This window comes from Nansenia antarctica, assembly GCF_963989245.1.
Source record: "Nansenia antarctica genome assembly, chromosome: 2".
Taxonomy (NCBI): Eukaryota; Metazoa; Chordata; class Actinopteri; order Argentiniformes; family Microstomatidae; genus Nansenia; species Nansenia antarctica.
In genome coordinates, this window is record NC_137675.1 from 55,612,114 (window position 1) to 55,632,113 (window position 20,000).

The 20,000-nt window shown below is 47.7% G+C and overlaps 3 protein-coding genes across 3 annotated transcripts in view; 1 reads left to right on the top strand and 2 right to left on the bottom strand.

Annotated features, from left to right (window-relative positions):
- Positions 1-4,576, top strand: part of arhgdia (Rho GDP dissociation inhibitor (GDI) alpha) — a 14,294-nt gene extending 9,718 nt beyond the window's left edge. Inside the window, exons 3-6 of the mRNA XM_080524571.1 lie at positions 1-78; positions 944-1,020; positions 1,184-1,247; positions 2,466-4,576. The exon at positions 1-78 is cut by the window's left edge and continues 6 nt beyond it. Of these exons, the coding sequence (XP_080380697.1) occupies positions 1-78; positions 944-1,020; positions 1,184-1,247; positions 2,466-2,665 (419 nt within the window). The 3' untranslated portion in view covers positions 2,666-4,576. The remainder of the gene's footprint in view (positions 79-943; positions 1,021-1,183; positions 1,248-2,465) is intronic.
- Positions 4,577-6,098: 1,522 nt separating this feature from the next.
- Positions 6,099-15,769, bottom strand: cdr2l (cerebellar degeneration-related protein 2-like; the record flags this gene model as incomplete). Its single annotated transcript, XM_080522594.1, has 5 exons — positions 6,099-7,092; positions 7,716-7,880; positions 8,312-8,460; positions 10,925-11,037; positions 15,691-15,769. The coding sequence occupies 5 exons, from the start codon at positions 15,767-15,769 to the stop codon at positions 6,099-6,101; spliced, it is 1,500 nt and encodes a 499-aa protein (XP_080378720.1).
- An 820-nt stretch (positions 15,770-16,589) lies between these two features.
- recql5 (RecQ helicase-like 5) overlaps positions 16,590-20,000 on the bottom strand; it is a gene marked incomplete at its 5' end in the record, with an annotated part of 23,539 nt that continues 20,128 nt past the window's right edge. The window contains 5 exons of the mRNA XM_080523696.1: positions 16,590-17,508; positions 17,657-17,729; positions 17,899-18,129; positions 18,805-18,850; positions 18,971-19,611. Coding sequence (XP_080379822.1) covers positions 17,396-17,508; positions 17,657-17,729; positions 17,899-18,129; positions 18,805-18,850; positions 18,971-19,611 — 1,104 coding nt within the window. The 3' untranslated portion in view covers positions 16,590-17,395. The remainder of the gene's footprint in view (positions 17,509-17,656; positions 17,730-17,898; positions 18,130-18,804; positions 18,851-18,970; positions 19,612-20,000) is intronic.

Below are 20,000 nucleotides of genomic sequence, written 5' to 3' on the forward strand. Positions count from 1 at the left end.
CCGCTCCCAACGTCCAGGTGACGCGCCTGACCCTCATGTGCGAGACTGCGCCATTCCCGTTGACCCTCGACCTCCAGGGTGAGTTTTCCAGACACGGTTGTGTTGTCTGACTGGTATTTTTAGTTTCGGAGTTTCGGCCTCTTTGAAACTGCTGCTGCTGCTGAGGTCTTTCCTATTGAAAGGCTGGAGTGGATTTTCAGCGTGAAAACAAACCTTGAAAGTCATATTTCCATATTTGAATACCGTAACCAATTGTACAGTCGTGGGGGTTGCTTGCTTTTCTGTACTGTAGACATGTAAGAGACGTTGCCTCAGAGGCGCCGCTAATATGAAACACTGTAACGCCTTCCAACCGTGCTGTACAAACACACTCCCCCAGACAAGCCAGGCAGCAACCTATACCATTAACCGTTGAGTAGTATTTAAGAGTTAATAAGGCATTTCCTCCACTGCTATGAGGAACTCATGCCCTCATATGGCCCATATACATCACTACAGGCGGGAAACCAGGCCGTGCTGGAGTAGAAGCGAGTACAGCCAGACGCCACCTGGTGGACACCTTTATATCCCTTTTCACACTGTTGAGCCGAGCCGGAGCAGTGTGGGCCTGGTTATTCACCCACCATCATCACTGTGACAAGTGCTGAAGAAGCACAATGTTAGAAATAACACCGGCCAGCACCGGTACTGTTCGGATAGGCCCTGTGGTGTGTAAAGCCTGTTCTGTGATTACAAGCAAGGAAGGACTATTGTTCTACTTTCGGATTCAGATTCAATTGAATTGTCTTTGGTCAGAGTACAAGTACAGAGTACAACGAAATGCATTTTGGCATCTAGCCAGATGCAAACGATATATGTACAGTGCTATTGTTCTGCTCTAGAGTGTGACGTTCGTGTACTCGCAGTCTGGTCATCCTCTCTTGTCTTTTTCTTCCACCCTCAGGGGACCTGGAGTCCTTCAAGAAGCAGTCCTTTATTCTGAAGGAGGGGGTCGAGTACAGGATAAAGATCAGCTTCAAGGTGAGGCGTCAGCCCTGGTGTGTCTCAAGGAGAAGCCGCCGATGTTTGTGTATCTGGAAGGCTATTGTCGCCATGGAGATGAGACCCAGAGCGAGAGCGCGGTCCATCATGTTGGATGGGGGACATCCAGGAACACTGACTGTGTTGTGTTGTGTTGTGGCAGGTTAACAAGGAGATCGTCTCGGGACTGAAGTACGTCCAGCAGACCCACAGGAAAGGAGTGAAGAGTAAGTGCTTCTGGCTGCTTTTTTCCTTCAGGCTCTCTCTGTGTCTCGTTTGTCTTTTACGTCTTTTACGTCTGTTCTGGAGATCTGGGGGGGTATTCCATCAATGTCGCTAAAGGAAAAATCTAGGCTTATTTGGATGAATCTTGTGAGACGAAACCTGGATTTTCCCTTCAGAGACGTTGATGGAATACCCCCCTGGCTGTTTCTCGTCGCGGCAATTTACGGGCGTCACGGTCATCGGTCTTAAACCATTAGTGTTCGTTTCCCCAGACGTTTTATTTATTTAACCTTTATTCACCCCGTCTGTTAAGCGCAGATTCTTTATTCGCCGCGAAGGCCAAGGCGGTCACAGACGCAGACAGAGCCAAGGCCGAGTCTCCGTAGAAAATTGCTTTTTTCCCGTCTAGAAATGGGTTCGATATACGCCGTTGGAGAAAACAGGCCCTTAAGAGCGGCTTCCTTTCACCCAGGTTTTTTTTTACTCTCCCCACTCCGTACGGTGATTAGGTCATGTGTTTTAGTTAGCGGGGGAGGTGTTTACACGGGCCTCCTCCACCGCCAGTGAATGAGAAGTTAATGGTGCCACAACGGCCTAAATATTTGTCGTACGATGACGCTTGCTTGGCCCCACGGCTCATGTTTACTCTGCGGATGGCACGGGGGGGGGGCAGGAAGTCGCTCTCGGGTTTGCTCCGAAGTCATTTTTGTAGATATGCAAGTTAGCTACGAGTCAGGGATGGCAGCAGGGACGTGTGTTGACACGAGTTAGATTGGATTTACGAAATCGTTCAAATTAAGGGGAAATTCCTCTTCTGTTTCCCCGTCCCCCCCCTGTCCCTTGACATTGTGTTTTCTTTTTTCATTTAAATCTAATATTGCTTATGACTCACCATGTATCTGGATGGGGTTTTGCATAAAGATTTCTTTATGTAATCTGGTGTATACTGCCCCCTGCAGGCACACTGACCACAAGCTGCTGCACTTGATGGCAGTAGATGGTGTCATGAGACAGATGTATTAAATTCTTTCTCTCTCTCTCCTCCCCTCCATCTTTCTTTTTCTCTCCCCCCTCCTTTCTTTCTCCACACTCTCCCCCACCTCCTTTCTCTCTCCGCCTCTCTCTCCCTCCCCCCCCCGTCTCTCTCTCTCCCTCTCCCCCCTGTCTCTCTCTCTCCCTCTCCCCCCGTCTCTCTCTCTCCCTCTCCCCCTGTCCTCCAGTTGATAAGTCTGACTACATGGTGGGCAGCTACGGCCCCCGGCCGGCAGAGTATGAGTTCCTGACCCCCCTGGAGGAGGCGCCCAAGGGCATGCTGGCCCGCGGTACCTACAACATCAAGTCCAAGTTCACGGACGACGACAAACACGACCACCTCTCCTGGGAGTGGAACCTCAACATCAAGAAAGAGTGGAAAGACTGAGACACCTCCCTCCTGTCCTGTCCTCTCTCCTCCCGTCAACATTATTCTCCTCATCCTCTCTTCTTCTGTTCATTCCTTCTTTTCTTGCTCACCCCCCCCCCCTCTCCTTCTCCATTTACTTTTTGGGTCCATCTCTTGATTATGTATTCATTGTCGATAAGTAATGAAGGTTCTTGCTCTCTCCGTCCAACCCCCTCTCCCCCCCCCCCTTCCCTTCTGCAGTATTTAAAAAAAAAACATCATTCCACTCCATCATTTCATCTATCCCCCCCTCCCCTTTTTCCTCCCTTTCTTGTTTGTGATCCTCCTACTATTCCACCCCAATGAGTTTTGAAGCGTGACGATATATGTATGTGGAGAAAGCAAACATTGTGCACAATCAAGATTGACTGTTTTGGGTTTGTTTGTATATAAAAGTAAAAAAAAAAAATGAAAAAAATATAATAGATTGATGCTCTTGCTATGGATGTTTTTGGTGATCAACGATGTGAATTCCTCCACCCCCCCCCCACCATCTTTCTTTCTTTCTCTCTCCTTTTCCGCTCACATTCCTTGGTTTCATTATTTCTACCTATTTTTGCTGATGTTGTTTTGTATGACCGTGATCTGCCTTGGGAGGTGTTGTGAAGTGGACGTGGCTGTTTGTGAAGGGCTGCTGTATGGCCACGCTCCGTAGTGCCTGGTCTGAGACCTTGCCCTTTCCCTTACTCAGCGTAAAGCCTTTGAGCAGATTATCTGTACCAGGGTCCACGTCATTTAAGTACGAGAACTAGTCTGAATTCCAAAATGGTTAAACATCATGATAATGTCTGGTTGAGAGAAAAGCGGGGGGGGGGGGGGGGGGGGCTCAAGTTAGCATTTAGGCTACCTCCAGTCCATCAGAGGTGATCAAACCCCCACCCCTCCCCTGCTGAAGGTGTGAAGTGTGCTTCTCCCTGGTCAAGGGTATCTGAGTTCATTCAGCAGCCACGTGGCCTTAAAGAGGTTTGTTGTAGACCTCATGATGAAGGACAGACAACCCCAGAGCCTTAGCCTTTAGAGCAGACCCCCTCTCACAGCGCTGGTCTGAGTGCAGCAGGTGCTAACAGGTGACCGTTACATGATGTCAATGTCTTCTTTAGAGAGCCAGTAGAAGTAGACGGTGGTCGTAGATATCAGCCATTTGTTGTGTGGACATAAAAAAAAAAAAAAAAGATACTCTATGCTGGCATTGTTTACGTTAGAGCACACCCAGTTTTTGTTGAAGTCGACAATGACCCAGACCACTCCCGGACAGCCCCTGTTTTCTAAGCTGTCAAATGTCCTCTAACCGGACCGTAGAACATCTCCAGTCGCTAATTCCACTACTGTCTCAGAAATGGGCCCTTGTTTGTGGCCAGTGTACTGCGTGTGTTTGTGTGTGTGTTGTTGCCCATAGGGGCAGTAAGGAATGTTACACAAGGACTTGTTAAAGCGTTCATCTTGTGTATTACTCAATTCAACTACAGGATTACCAACTGACTGTGCCTCTAGCCTTTAACCTCACATGCTGCTCTCTTTAACGGTCTGGCAACTTGGGGGACATTCATCATAGGTGCTCACCATCAGAAGGGTGACACATTTTCTTGTCTTTGAACATTGACCCTGTGTGTAGACTCCCAGGATTGAGGTTTTTTTCAGATCATAGTTTTACGGTGACTACGGACAAGAATGGCCAACATATCTTTACTACATAATCATGTTTATTTTTTTATTTTTACCAAATGTGTGACGTAGGGATTGGGATGCATTTGGTTTCACTGGTTCAGTATACTTTCATATTTCAATTATACTTTTTTTTCAGTATGGCTTTGACTTCTGTGTACTACTTCTCTTCTGTGCCACCTGGAGATTACGGTTCATCTGTGTCCACAATAAAGTGATCAGACTGGAGCTGCTGTGTCTATTTGTCTCTCTTTTTTTTTTTCTACTGATATTTTCATCAATTATGACCGCTTGTGATACAGTAGCACTCTACACGCCCCAGTCTTGTTCTAGCTACATGTCAGGAATGCGCTGACCCCATTCACACACAAACAGCCAAGACGATGTTGTAGACTCTTTCATTGAAGTAGCAGAACACGACATGAAGTACATTTTAGATGGTCTTCTACCATGGCTTAGTTCTAGTAGTAGACATTATCAAATTAAGTTTGCATGGTACAAACTTAAACAACGAACAGCTTAAGAGCATGTTAACTTATCACTGAATTTGAACATGACCTAAACGACAGTACCACTGGGAATAACAAGATGGCGGCGGAGGCCCCCTGTATGCTTATGTAAGATGTCCGTTTGAAATCAACAACACTTCAGTGACCAAGGTGCCATGGGGCTTAGACATGGCTGTTTCATTAGTCAGTGCTTCAACAGAAAATATAAATACACAGTTTAGTCAAGTGTGGTGAGAGAAACAGTTCTATGCAGTGCAACAAGGTGGTCTTCAGTTCAGAATAGCTGCGACACTTCATTTTGTCAACATTAGCGATAGCCATCTCAGAATGCAAGTCCTTTCTGAGTAAATCACCAATATACAGTAGACACGCACACATTTTACATACCGGTCTGAAAACAAGTCAGCAATTCCCTCGAGGATCGAGCTCCCTCAATTCAGGTTCACAGGTTTTTATTTGGTAAAATGACCGCTGCTGTAAAACGATCACCAGATTTTCTAAACCAATTTAGAAATGTGTATGTGGTGTATCGGATTGATGCATGCATCATGCCTAGAATGTTGACTGAAGACCTAAGAGTGTTAGTAGTTCATGTTCATTGTGGACAGGAATGGTACATTGACCATAGCATTACATTTGATTAGGAAATCACATCTTCGTCATGATATATACCGGTATGTCAGTCACTGGCAAACAGATTATTCAACAATTAATTTGTTGTTTTTCATCAACAATGCATCTTAAATAACACATTATTAGTACAGCTTCTCTCAGTCAGTCAAGTATACGTTATACTGGATTGTCTTAAACAAAAAGCTGTAGACCAAACAAGGATATTAGTGCACTACAGAAATAACGTTAGATCAAGAAACAAGGCGTTTTATCTACTCGTATCATCCTAATCCTTGTCGTACCTTATCAGTCCTCTACAACCTTTGATTCGTGTTGTGATATGTCAAATTATTACTTTCCAGATATCAGGGATGATGAAAGTAGAGGAAAAGGAAAAGATCAACGGCAGATAATCGTCATATTTTCCCCATGCATGACAACGACAGGTATCCTGTCGCAGAGGAAACGTCTATTAAGACACGAGTGACCGATTCTAACGAGCGAAAGATTAAACGGTGAGAGAAATGAATTACAAAGAAAACAAAGTCTGTGGCTTTTCATACCCGTCGGCTTCCAAGTCAGTGCTGCGTTCATCAAAAATCAGGAGGGTGAGAGGGAGAACCGCCGTCTCATTTGTGGCCCTTCCTCCCCTTGGTATGTCCCATGTCCCTCTTGGTCTTCTGCAGGCGGGAGAAGATCTCTTTGAAGAGGGCCTTGTACTCTGGCGTGTTCTGGCCCAGCCTCTTGTCCACCTGCTCCACCTGCCTGCTGATGCCTTCCAGAGCCTCCGGGGTGGAGGGGGTCTCTGGCGGCGTGAGAGGGGCAGCGGCTGCTGCCGCCCCCCCTGCCGCCACCGACGCTACCGCAGTCGCCGCGGTCGAGGGGCCGGACGAGGCCACGCTGCACTCCTTCATGGAGGGGTCTCTGGAGACGGGCCGGGAGGTCTGCGACCCGGCGTGACACAGGCTCTCCTCGTGGCGCCGGCACTTCCCCAGCAGCTCCTCGTACTTCTCCAGCAGGGCGTGATACTGCTCGTCCACCTCCCTCAGGATGGACATCCCCCGCTTGCGCACGCCGTTGGCGTGGAGCGCGTAGCTGCCCTGCCGGCGGCCAGAGGCGTCGCGGGCCGAGATGGCGTTCAGCGCCGTGTCGCTGCAGCTCTTCCTCACGGGGGGGCCTCCCTGCTGGCCTCCCGTGCCCCCCGCCCCTGACTCCCCCGCGCCCTCCCCTCCCTCCTCCAGCCCCATCCCCACCCCCGCCTCGGGGGTGTCGGTCTCCGGGGCATTGTTGAGCAGCGTCTGCTCCAGGCCCTCCTCCACACCGCCCATCAGACACACGCGGGAGCGCCTCAGCTGCTGCATCTCCTGGAGCTCCGCCTCCAGCTCCCGCACACGCAGCTGGCAGCCCTCGGCCCCCAGGAGGCGCTGTTCCAGGCGCTCGAACTCCTGCAGCACGGCGGAGCACTCGCGCTCTGCGCCCTCGCGGCGGCCCCGCTCCGCCGCCATGGAGGAGCGCAGGCTGCAGACCACGCCCTTCAGACGCTCGTTCTCCTGGTCCAGGGGCCGACGCTCTGACACCAGGTCCACGCTGCCCGGGTTGGCCACCAGGAAGCCGTCCTCGTACCTGACAGGAGGGAGAGCGCACACAAATGTCTGCACAAGGCCACCGTAGAGGTCTCCGGGTCGAGGGTATAAAACGTACTGTCCTTCTTTACCTTTAACTTTTCACTTGGATGTCAATCCAGGGTTCCTACAAGTTTCAACAAGTACAATTTAAGACCTTTTTAGACTTTTTTTTTTTTTTACCTCTTTGAATAGAATTTTAGACCTTTTCGTGACACCATATGATAGCTTTTTGCCATCCTCAAGGTGATGAAATTAGGGATTTCACTGCCATACAGACAAAAAAGGAAGCGAATTGGGATTTTTTTTGGTTCCAGCCTGATTAATTTCTGCGTAAATAGATCAGACTGATTTCCTTGCAGGATCTCGTTTTTAAGACCTAGCACCTCATTTTTAGACCGAATAACTGAAATGTAAGACCTTTTTAGGCCTTGTTAATCGGCTCGCTGGATTTCAGACTTTAAGGCTTTTTAAGACCAGCAAGGGAACCCTGTAAATCAAGTCTTTTTAACGTTTTGTAGCACAGTCTTCCATATCTCCAGGAAGATAATATGGTGTTGATAATGATATATTTTAGCGTTCTATCTAGGACCACGAATCCATGATTGAACCATTGATCGTTACCGTGGCGCAGTGCAGAGCTCTTTGAGGCAGGGGAAGGAGTGGACGGTCTTCCTCCGCTCTCTCTTCTCTCTACGGATCCTCAGCTCCTCTAGCGTTCGGAGCTCCTCCACCCGAGCGGTCATCGTGTCTACCTGACTCTGCAGCGTTTCCATGGTTCCCGTCAACCTGGGTACACACACGCGCACACACGCACATGCACACGCACAGCAACTAGGTAAAATCTCTTTTTAACGGTTATATCCTGCACCTGTAAAGCCATACTGAGCCAGTATTATGAACAAGGAATTGTTAGGAGAGTATTAGGAACAGGAATGTTTACTACGTATACATGTTTACCATGAACAGTGGTTACCATTCAAGAACCAAGCATTAACTGACTTAGCTGAAAAGCCTGACATAAATACCTTGAGGAAAACAACCTAGTCTCGCTTAGAATGTAATGTGGTCGTACGATAACTGTTTTTGCTTCTTGTGCGTTCCAAAACACATGCCTAACCACTGTGTTGCAATAGCAATAAAGTTTCATCTGAGTCTGAACCTGAACGAAGGCTGAAAGCCAGCCTGAACATGGCCTGTTGAGAGTGTTTCCCCCTCACCTGTCGATCTTCTGTTGGGAGGCCTTGCTCTCCAGCACCAGCTTCTCGTTGGTGATCTCCAGCTCGCGGGCCGTGACGTCCAGCTGTTCGTACACCTTAGCGTGCTGCTCGTTCATCTCCCTCAGCATCTCCAGCTGCTTGGCCAGGTACTGGAGTCACACACACACACACACGGTTCAGTAAATATACAGCGCAGGGAAAGACACAGACACATACACACACACACACACACACACACACACACACACAGAGTATGTATGTGACAGCAGCTGGTGAAACCGTGAAAAGGTCGGCAACCGACAAACCGTTCTGAGCTTTATTCTGAAAAATGTAAATACATTTCAGCGTTGTTGTGAAAATCAATGACACACTCGCTAGTCAAGCCAAAACATTGCAATGCAATGGATTTGGTGATTCATGATTGCGTCACGCAATTCATGCAGATTTTTTAGGGACACTTTCAAGCTGTGAATCTCCCGTTCTACCACATCCCAAAGGTATGATTCAGATCTGGTGACTGGGAAGGCCACTGAAGTCATTGTCAGTTTGAGACGACTTTTGCTTTGTGACATTGTGCATTGTCACGCTGGAAGTAGCCATTCGAAGATGGGTACATTGTGGCCAAGAAGGGAAGCACGTAGTCAGCAACAATACTCAAATAGGCTGTGGCATTCAAGCGATGATTGATGGTATTAACGGGCCCAAAGTGTGCCAAGAAAACATTCCCCACATCATTACACCACCTGAATGAATGAGAAGGTGTACAGGTGTTCCTAATAAAGTGTTAAGTGAGCGTATATATATATATATACAGTATATTATCTAAAATGCCGTAATGTGCCTAAATGGCATGTAACACTTGAATGTCACAGGTGCCCATAAAGGTTAATCCTCTCCAACATAACAGCTGATATTTAGAGGAGAAGTGTAACATGCTCCCGGCACACTGCAATAAACGTCTAACCCAAACAAGCTGATGAGAGACTGTTTTCTCCCGCTGCAGCAGACTTATGGTAGTGATTCCAGGAGTTTTCCCCTTCGGCGAACCGCTTTGTCGTTGACTAATAAGGAGCCTGTTGCCTAATGAGGTGACAGATTTGGCTCGGCGACAGAGGAGTCAACGGGTCGCCTTCTCCCGCAGAGCGCAGCGAGTCAATGCTGCCTCTCTAACACAGCTGCACTCTCCTCTCTTCCTACTCCCTCCTCCTCCTCCGCTTGCTCCCCTCCACTCAGTTTAATTGTCTTGATGGAGGATCAAAGAGAGTCAGAGTCTGGGCCAGAGAGGAGAGGCACTTTGCGGGATCGTAGAGTGCATCTTTAACAGGATGAAACTCTCTCAAACACACACACACACACTTCAGCGGACGCCCACTGGCTTGCATGGCGCCACGGCTGGATGATATGGCCCTCTCAGCAATTTGATGGTAATCATGATAATAGACACAAGTATGTAATCATGATAATAGACACAGGCGTGCATTAAGGCTGCCACGATTAGTCGACTAGTCACGACGACGTCGACTACCAAAATCGTCGCCGACATATTTGGTAATCGCCGTAGTCGCATGTTTTTTTGGAGCTGAAATAAGCGTTTTTTTTTTTGTTTTTTTTGCCTAGCACCAGGGGAGCCCCCCCTCCCAAATTTCGTTGTTTGGTACCTGTACTATATCAATGACAATAAAGACCATTCATTTCATTCGATAAGCATTCGTTTTTCTTCCCTGAAGCTGCCACTGGCTAGCGTCTCCCAGTGTCTTTGATGTACATGCGCAGTGTCGGTCATCCGGGGCACACGTGACTTCCCCGGAAAAACAAACAGAGAAATGTCTTCCTGTCCTCGTACCTCTAAAGTGTGGGAGCATTTCAACCACAACGTTGAAAAAAATAATGTAAAATGTAAAATTTGCAAAGCTGAACTCGCTTATCATGGCAGCACGTCTATGATGCGCGAGCATCTAAAAAGGAAGCACGTTGTGGCAGATGACGAGGAAGACGATGGCTCGTCTCGGTAAGCTAGTTAGCTTGTTATTGGCTAACGATATCGTTACGTTAAAAGCCTTCTTACATTATTTTACGTTGTCATCAAAGCGATACTTATCAAATAGCTAAAAATGTTGTCTTAACGTTACAGTGCTAAGAAGGCGCGTTCTACTATGAGATGAGTGAAGCAAAGCAAAACTTTTGTACTCTGTACAAGTATTTATTTTTGTTTTTGTATTCTTTTGGTTGCCTAGTGCCTAGCCTACCTCATTTTACTCAGCAGTTTGCACCCTCTACTACTCTTTACATTACATTACATGCAAGTGATGCCAGAAATAAATCTGCAAAGTTCATTAAAATATCTATTTTTGAGTGAACAATTATTTTAATTGTCTTTATTTTTAGTTAGCACATGCCTACAACAACAACTAACAACTTCAAGCTAAATTTAGAAGCTGATTTAGAAGATGATAGCTAAATAAGAGCGATTGAGTAATTGTGCGATAAGCTGTAATTTATGATCCGATTAGTCGACTAATCGTTAAAATAATCGGTGACTAGTCGACTATGAAAATAATCGTTTGTGGCAGCCCTAGCGTGCATTCATTCAAATACACACACACACACACATACCTCTATCTCCTGCACCTGCTCCTCATTGTTAATGTACATCTGCTGTAGAGAGTCCTCGAGCTCCTTGTTGCGCTCCAGAAGGGTCTTCCCCAGCTCTGCAGCCAGGTGTAGGTCTGAGAGAGAGAGAGAGAGAGAGAGAGAGAGAGAGAGAGAGAGAGAGAGAGAGAGAGAGAGAGAGAGAGGAGGTGAATGTACTGAACACAAGCAGTTTTTTGTTTTTACAGCTACTGTATTCCAATTTAACCTGTGGATGATGGTGCTTGTTGCTATTCAGTAGGTATCTTCAATACCCAGTCAATATATCTGACATCATTGGTTGTAGACTTGTAGTAGACAGGGCAAAGGGCAAAAAATAAATTCCCATAACTTGGGAACATTTCTGACATCTAACCACATTCACCAAAGGCAGTGGCTTTCCTTGATAATGCCGAATTGAAGACTTCGCCCCCGCCGACAAGATCAAACGCAAACGCAAGAGTGAGACAGAGATGAAATCCCTTAACTCAATTCTGCCTGCAGGACTTTATTCATCTAACCCTCCCTCCTCTCTGATTAAAAAGATCTGCCGTGACCTCGGCCAAGACGAGCTCAAGAAAATGGAGATGAGAGAAAGAGACTGCAGAGGAAAACCTAGTTAATGCAGGATCGATCGGGATGACTCAAGAAAGGTCAAACTAAACACAGGTCTCCACCTCTGAGCACCACAGTGAGCATTCGTAGATGGAGCACATGACAGGGTTGCAAAATTCCTCTAAGTTTGAGAAAAGTTGACGATAATTTCCATATGGAAACGTTGGAAATGATCGGAAGGTTTCCTGAACCTATGGGAATCCTGCAACCCTAGTCTCAAATGACGAGAGACTGAAATCCCTCGAGTTATCATTGTACTGCCAATATCTAGGACATTTTGAGTGGAAAGTCCTTGGTCAACATGTTGTCTGTGTTAGCCAAGTATACATATAGAGTAGAACAACAATAACACCATGTCGTATCTAGATGACTGAAATAAATAGGACAGATTTAGCCTGTGAATAGGGCCTATTTGCTAGCGTTAACATCCGATGCTAAAAACAACAACGCTGTCCCCGAGTCCCTCAGCAACTGTTGCTACAGTAACAAGCAGGTCCTATTCTGACGGCAAACGTGATTGGTTCCAGGGGGGATAGTCCAGGTCACACAACACAACACAAAAACAGCACATCTCTACTCTCTCAGTGCTGCTTAATCTGCTTTGACAGTCATCCCCAGGATATGCACATCCAAACGAGGCAACAAACATGATCCCGTCTGCACCACAGACACAGACAGAGGCCTGGAAAACAACAGGGAGGCTCCTACTGTACAGAGAGGCCTGATGGATCCATTATTCATCGGCCGCGGTGGTCGACGAGGCCTACTTAGACGGAGAGTAAGGAGGAGGAGAGTTGTGCTGTCTCCAACATACTGTTGTAGCCCACCACAGTGGGAGGGGAGGGGGTGGGAGGCATTGACCTCCATTATAGAACATGAATGCAGCAATTTATCACCACAGAGTACCCGCACTGTCAGCACGAACACAACAGTGGGACTATTGGACGCTTCCCGACACACACACACACACACACACACACGCATCTCCAGGGGCCTGATATGATTTACTGCTGTACGGCTGTGTATGTGTGAGTCAGGTAACAGTAAAAGCAGTACTGCAGGACTACAGCCTTGCTCTACACCCATGTAGAACAAAGCCTGGTGAGCTCATGTGTGCCAGTCCTCCCCTGCAGCCCAAGGTCAGGCTGTAATTTCCTGTTTCAACACAATGAAGAGATGATAACAGAGAGAGAACTGGAGCACAAAAGTGACAGGGGGGCTGTAATACAGAGGCAGTAGCAGAGGAGATGGGGGGAGAGAGAGAGAGAGAGAGAGAGAGAGAGAGAGAGAGAGAGAGAGAGAGAGAGAGAGAGAGAGAGAGAGAGAGAGAGAGAGAGATTGAGAGTTGGCACAGCAAGCATTCACCCTCGGGTCCTCTAACGCTAGGTGACACACACACGTACAGTATATATTGTCGAGAGCCCAAGTTACGTAATCTCACCAAAGGCAACCCACACAGGAGCTTTCAGCCCTGAAAAGATAATAATAGATGAGACAGAGGAGAGGTTAAGCTTGCAGGGAGAGAGACCAGACAACTCACACAGAAAAAAACAAATGGAGCAGCCAATTATATAATGCATGGTGTCTAATACACATGCGTAGCACAGCGACTAGAAATCTGCATATAACCAACCGTAGGATCAGAGTATTTTTATCATCCCTGTCACACACACACACACACATCATAGTAGGCCTATGGCATTCCCACATAACCCCCCCCCATGGCAAGTGAACATGGACACACAAACACACACACACACACACAAAACACACACACAAGACTCGTGTGCACTGCAGGCTTCTGCACGTGCAGCCCTGCCAACACTGTAATGCCTTTTGATGTGTGTCTCTCTCAGAGCATGGCATCTAACGAAGCCCAACAACCCTGCCAACACATGTTGGGCTGATGTCAATGGGCACAGAGGTCAATAAATCAAGCAGACCTGGCTGGGAATGGACTACTTAGATCATGACATCATCCCTTGTAGGGTTAAAACCAGTAGATAAGACATGATAGAGCAAAAAGCATATAAGATCATTAGTATGGAACAGTACTAACATGCAGTTTTTATATGGCAGGTTTTCCACAAAGTCAGTCTCTCTCTCTCTCTCTCTCTCTCTCTCTCTCTCTCTCTCTCTCTCTCTCTCTCTCTCTCTCTCTCTCTCTCTCTCTCTCTCTCTCTCTCTCTCTCTCTCTCTCTCTCTCTCTCTCTCTCTCTCTCTCTCTCTCTCTCTCTCTCTCTCTCTCTCTCTCTCTCTCTCTCTCTCTCTCTCTCTCTCTCTCTCTCTCTCTCTCTCTCTCTCTCTCTCTCTCTCTCTCTCTCTCTCTCTCTCTCTCTCTCTCTCTCGATCTGAGATCTCTGATCTCTGATCCCCTGCTAGGAGGTCCCGTCTGGGGCTCCCTAATCAGATCATCCTGCTGGGGCTTAATTCTCTAAGACCCAATATTGAATAATGCTGAGATGAGATCCAGAGCTCTGAACAGCAGCACGTCCGCCTGCTTCCCCTTGGCCTGGCCAGGAGCTGCAGCCAGCAGGCTGATGAGACACAAAGCTGCTTCCACTCTCTGGGTCATCGGGTAATCAGGTGATGGGGAGGGAAGGAAGGAAGGAAGGAAGGAAGGAAGGAAGGAAGGAAGGAAGGAAGGAAGGAAGGAAGGAAGGAAGGAAGGAAGGAAGGAAGGAAGGAAGGAAGGACACAAGGACACACACACACACACACACACACACACAATCTGGTCCGGAGAGGTATTTACATTTACATTTTTGGGCATTTACCAGACGCCTTTATCCAAAGCGACATACAACAAATACATTTATTATTAATCTCTTGTCCTTCCTGGGATGATGGGTTGGGAGAGCAGTGGAGGGAAAGGATCAGCCAGATCGATACAAATGCACTAAGGAAGAGCAGCCCAGACTAGACCCCTTATCTTTATCTCTCTGGCCATTAGTGGCGGGGGATACATTGTATGTTGGGTTCAATTGAGTTTACCTAATCAAATCATGGTGGAGGAAACACAAGGGCGTGTGTCTCTCTCTGGAAGATGGATCTCCAGCCTTCCATGTGATTCGCGAAAAGCGAAGTGCAGTGCATTAGATAAGGTGCCTTTCGAACTGGTGTTCCAACAACAGTTTCCAGCGGGAGCATCTCCCTCGTGGTCCCTGTGATTAGGCGGTATTAAAAAAGGAGAGTCTTTGATCCTGTTGTCTTGTCCTGTGCCAAGTCGATGAGCACTATTATGCTAAGTATAACCAGGGAGAACCAGATGGAACACTCAGCCCTTCTCTTCCCTGACAGTCACAGTCCACTGCCTGTCTCTCTCTGTGTGTGTGTGTGTGTGTGTGTGTGTGTGTGTGTGTGTGTATGTGTGTGTGTGTGTGTGTGTGTGTGTGTGTGTCTTTGTTCAGCGCTCTACAGACACAGAATGTTGAGAATGTGAAGCATTTCTCTCTCTGAGTCCCAGAACATCCCCCTTGTTTTCCCATCATCTCCCTGTTTAGCACATCCAGCCCCACCACTCATAGTCATCATTAGAGACTTGAGGAAAATGTCCCTATAGGGCAAAAGGTTGACACGTGACGGTCTATGTTTTTTTGAAGGAGAAGGATGGAGAGGCAGGGACGGCTGAATTAAACAGTGGTTCCATTCTGAGAACACTATAACGAGGTCTGAATAATTGGCAAAGGCAGGCAACTCGAAACTGGATGAATTGGAGAGGGGGAAAAGATAGGATAGGCCTGTCTGGCCAGGTCTGTGTGTGTGTGTGTGTGTGTGTGTGTGTGTGTGTGTGTGTGTGTGTGTGTGTGTGTGTGTGTGTGTGTGTGTGTGTGTGTGTGTGTGAGAGAGAATCAAAGACTGACAGGTGAAACCTTGCCTTGGAAATGTGCTCCATCTCCATCATCTATACCTATACTTTTACAGTAGGCCTACAGACTGAAATCATAATCAATCACAATCAATATTATTTTCTTCAAGAGCCAATTGAGATGAATCAAATAATACCCTATGCGATATCTCACATTGACGCACGTGCGATTTTTCATAGGTTTTTGCGTGCCCCTTTGCACAACTACAGAACCGGCAACGCAATCTGACCACGACGGGCTTCCAACGGAACACTATCCCGTACTCACCCTGCTCCAGATCCCGTTGATCGTACCAAGGCTCGTCTTCCTCCGTGACAAACTCCTCCATCCTGCCTGCACGGAGCATCGATGCACGGTCTCTGTGGGGTCGTGGACGTGCACCGGCGATCTGCTCTGCGAAGTCTCCGCCCGGCGGAAGAGAACATATAAATCACGCCTCGTATGAGCAAGAAATCCCAAACGGCGCAGCCTCCCAAAAAAAAAAAAAAACGGTAACCCTTTCGGTAGCGCTGCTCCATCATCTCCGAGAGAAACCCGTCAGTGCACCTGCTGCCCCCCACCACCATTTTGACATTCATCGTTCGGAGAAATGGTTGCGTCTGACTTATGATACATATTTGATATATATATACAGCAGACCTAACACACAGCTGAACATGTAAGCGAGTGTCATAATGTCGTTTCAGTAAATCATTATTAATGTTATTATTATTTTTTATTATTTCTCGTCCATTACTACTACGTTCATATCTGTTTAAATACTATATCATTAAAGTGGGTTACGCTAAGTATTTCATTCATTTCCATGATGTTGTGATGTACGTAGGCGTCCAGCTGTTGTCACACACACCCCCTTTCTCCCTCGTGCTTTGCACCGACATCTCTCTTTATTCATTCTGTGACAATCCCCCCCCAACCCCCGTCCTCTCCCCTCAGGACCAATCAGAGCATCATTCTGTAGGCCTACAGGGAAGATGTTGCACCACAAAACAGTCCTCCCACTCACTCAAATTGTACATATTCACAAGGGCTCTTTTCTACATCAACAATAAGGGATGTCCCCCCCATGCTGTGGTACCACCAGTAGTAATACACATTCAGCATTAGATTTTATTGTAAACAGTTAGGAGCAAAACAGTAAGACTGTATGTCTTTAGATAGCACGGTATTGTGGCCATTGGTGCATCAAGTGCTCTTTGGATTTCCCCATGTTTCAAAAGGCTGACACAGAGCTGTACTTTGCTGTAGTTTGTTCAAACAAAAAAAATGGCATCCGGTCAACATCATTAGCACAGGCCCACTCCAGCCTAGAGCCCAACTCTGTGAAATATACAGACAAAAGAAATATGTGCATATGTCCAGTTTCTTTCTTTCTATCCCATCGCACACAAACAAAACAAAAAAGGTCTCATTGAGACCCTGATGAAAATAGATAACAAAACAAGACTCAAAAAGAAAAAAATAAAGATATCACATCATCTTTAAAACGAAAACAAGGACCAGGATAGTTTTTAAGATAATGTTATTCTGGTTATTCAGTCAGTCAGTCAGTCAGTCAGTCAGTCAGTCAGTCAGTCAGTCATCTAGAAAAGTAACGGACCAGGTGGCAAAAGCACAGTTTGCGTTCTACTCTTATCCAGCTGTGCTGAACATCAAACAAAGACCTGTCCTCTGTTTAATGTTGTACAGTCAGTGTTACAGACCAGAAAGGACTAACCTGCCCAGCAGACACTCAGTGTACAGTACATGTGGTATGGCTAGATTACTGTGGCACAACACACCAGCTTGAGACTGAAGTTGACACAGCATAGCAGCAAATGATGTCGGTCATGGCTCAACGGCTCAGCCTCACAGAAACCTAAGAAGGCGGGAAACTTAGAGAGGGCTGGCGGGGGGTAAGCCAGCTCTCAGAGCCCCAAATTTGTCCTCCGGTTTTTCCTTTCATCCACCCCTCCACCCCCATCCCTATGTCCTATGAGGCGTTAGTGCAGTGGGGTCCTCTCAGGTTCTTCCAGTCTTCTTCGCTCTTACAGCGCGTCACTCTGCTGAACAACTCCTTTACCAGGGACTTGGCCTCCACTTTCACTGTGGACACAAATACAAGTATTAGACAAAGTACATCTGCCATACGTGTGTGTGTGTGTACACATGGCAGATCTACTTTGTCTAATGTGAGTTTGTGCGTGCGTGTGCGTGTATGTGTACGCACGCACGCACACCAATGTATTCTCACCTTGGTCTTTTCCCTGGCCCCTCTCGACTGCTAGCAGATGAGACAGGTAGCGAGCGAAGGACTTGAACAGCTCCTGTTCAACATAAAGGGACAGCTCATAACACATCACTAGTGGTTTTCTAACAAGATCACAGGTACCACACGTTCCAAAGCACTCTCGAGTGTCAGACGTTTAGAACGGAGAAACAGCATCCTCATCCCATCCTCTCCCTCCTTCCCTCCCTCCCTCCCTCTCTCCTCACCTTGGTGGCGAACTTCCCCTGTTTGTAGAAGGGTTGCAGACACCGCACCACGATGTCCGCCACCTCCTTCAATGACACAGCGCTGGGTGGTGTTTTATCCGGGGTCCCTGGTGACAGCATGGTCTGATGTACGGTGGTGTTAAAGGTCACCTTCTTCCCGTTGTCCGGCGGGGGGCAGCTGCGTTTGGCCGGAGGGAGGGGCTCCCTGTCCGCTACCCTGTCCTCACACAGCTGGCACACACACAGGACAGGGGGGTATTCCATCAACGTCGCTAAAGGAAAATCCAGGCTTATTTTTATAACTCTCGCAAGACTTATCAGAATAAGCCTGGATTTTCCTTTAGCGACATTGATGGAATACCCCCCCAGGTGGTGGATATCAACAACAAGGATTTATTCATTAAAGGGACAGTTCACTATTTTACAATGTATAGTCAGATGGTTCCTTACCTTGAAAGTCTATGTGGTGCAACACTGAACCATGGATTTCAGTTTCTCCTGGTCCATAGACTACTTTCAAGGTAAGTGACCATCTGACTATACGGCAGGAGCCTGTCTCCTGTTTCCTGTTTCCATAGCGTGAGGCAGCTTGATGTACAAGTACAACCCCCTGCCCCCCAGGGTCTTACACCCCCCCCCCCCCCCAATCCAACCCTTAATGCTGAGTGCCAAGCAGGGAGGCATCGGGCACCATTTTTATAGTCTTTGGTATGACTCGGCCAGGGATCGAACTCACGACCTCCCGATCTCAGGGCGGACACTCTAACCGCAAGGCTACTGAGCTGGTGTAAAATAGTGAACTAAACCTTAAATATCGGTTCTGCATAAGGATATGGAATGCCGTTCGTAACAGTTTGATAGAGTAACGTTGTCTGCAGTCACTGTACTGTGAAAGGGTGTGAATACCTTCTCTATTAGCAGTGGTTTGGGCTCGTCTTCATGTGTGTTTGGCCTGTGTGGGGAGACAGTACACATTAGAAAGGGAAGAGGAGAAACTAAATAACTCAAAACAATAAAACAACAGATGAAACACAGTAACAGACATTAACAGTAGAGCTCAGAGATATCTTACTCTGCGGCAGGCTCCAGCTTAGCTTCCACTTTCTCCTCCTCTATTCTACAAGCATCGTCATCATCATCATTAATAGTAATGACCTCATTTAGGACAGTGTCTGTGGAGCCTGATTCTATAGGACTGGTATCCATAGAGACGGTTTCCATGGGAATCCCCTCAGGTGCGTCTTCCGGAGTGGTGGGGGTCGGCGTGGGGGATACGGCAGAGCCCTGAGGCGAAGCGTAGCTGGTCCCCGTCTCTGCTTCCTGCTCCTGGCTCTTCCCCGCCTGCTTCTTCCCGAAGAAGCGGGAGATGTCCTGAGAGTTCTTAACGGCGTCCGCCAGCTTCTGCTGCTTCCTGCTCAGGGCTTTGGTGGGACTGTTCAGGGCGGCGGCCGCCGCGTCGGCCTTGGCTCTGATGGACGAGGTCACGGTCGACGTCGAACCGGTCGTCTTGGTCTCCGCGGCGGACTCTCCGGGCCCCGCGGCGGGACTGTCGTGGTAGAACCCTCCGCTCCCTTCCCCCCTGTCGGTCCCGGTCCCGGCCCACGCTGCTGCCGCTGAGGAGCCCTCGGCTTTGGAGGCGGCGAGCATCTCCCTGGCTGTCTGGAAGGGGTCCGAGGAGCCCCTCAGGCCTGCTCCTATCCGCTTGCGCTTCAGCTGGGGAGGGAAACACAGAGAGAGGGAGGAGGGGCCGTTAGTCACCAAACCGTACCAAGATAAACCACAACATAATCACATGCATCCTGTTTGTACTGGGGGGGGATGACACATCGTCAGTCTGGGGCATTGGTCTCAACGGGCTTAGACGTTACGTGTTAGCCATTAAGGTCGTTACTCAATACGGCCACCAACATGACTAAGAATCTCCTTCTCGTTGTCCTACTGCCCCCTTTGTCATTGTCTTTTTCAACTTTATTTTTTCTCTTTATGTCCTATGCGCACCACACCAAGTCAATTTCCTGTATGTGCGAATATACTCGGCAATAAAATTGATTCTCTAAAGCGGTAGAGCCGGAGGGCCTTTCCCCATCCGTGTCGGGTCTTAC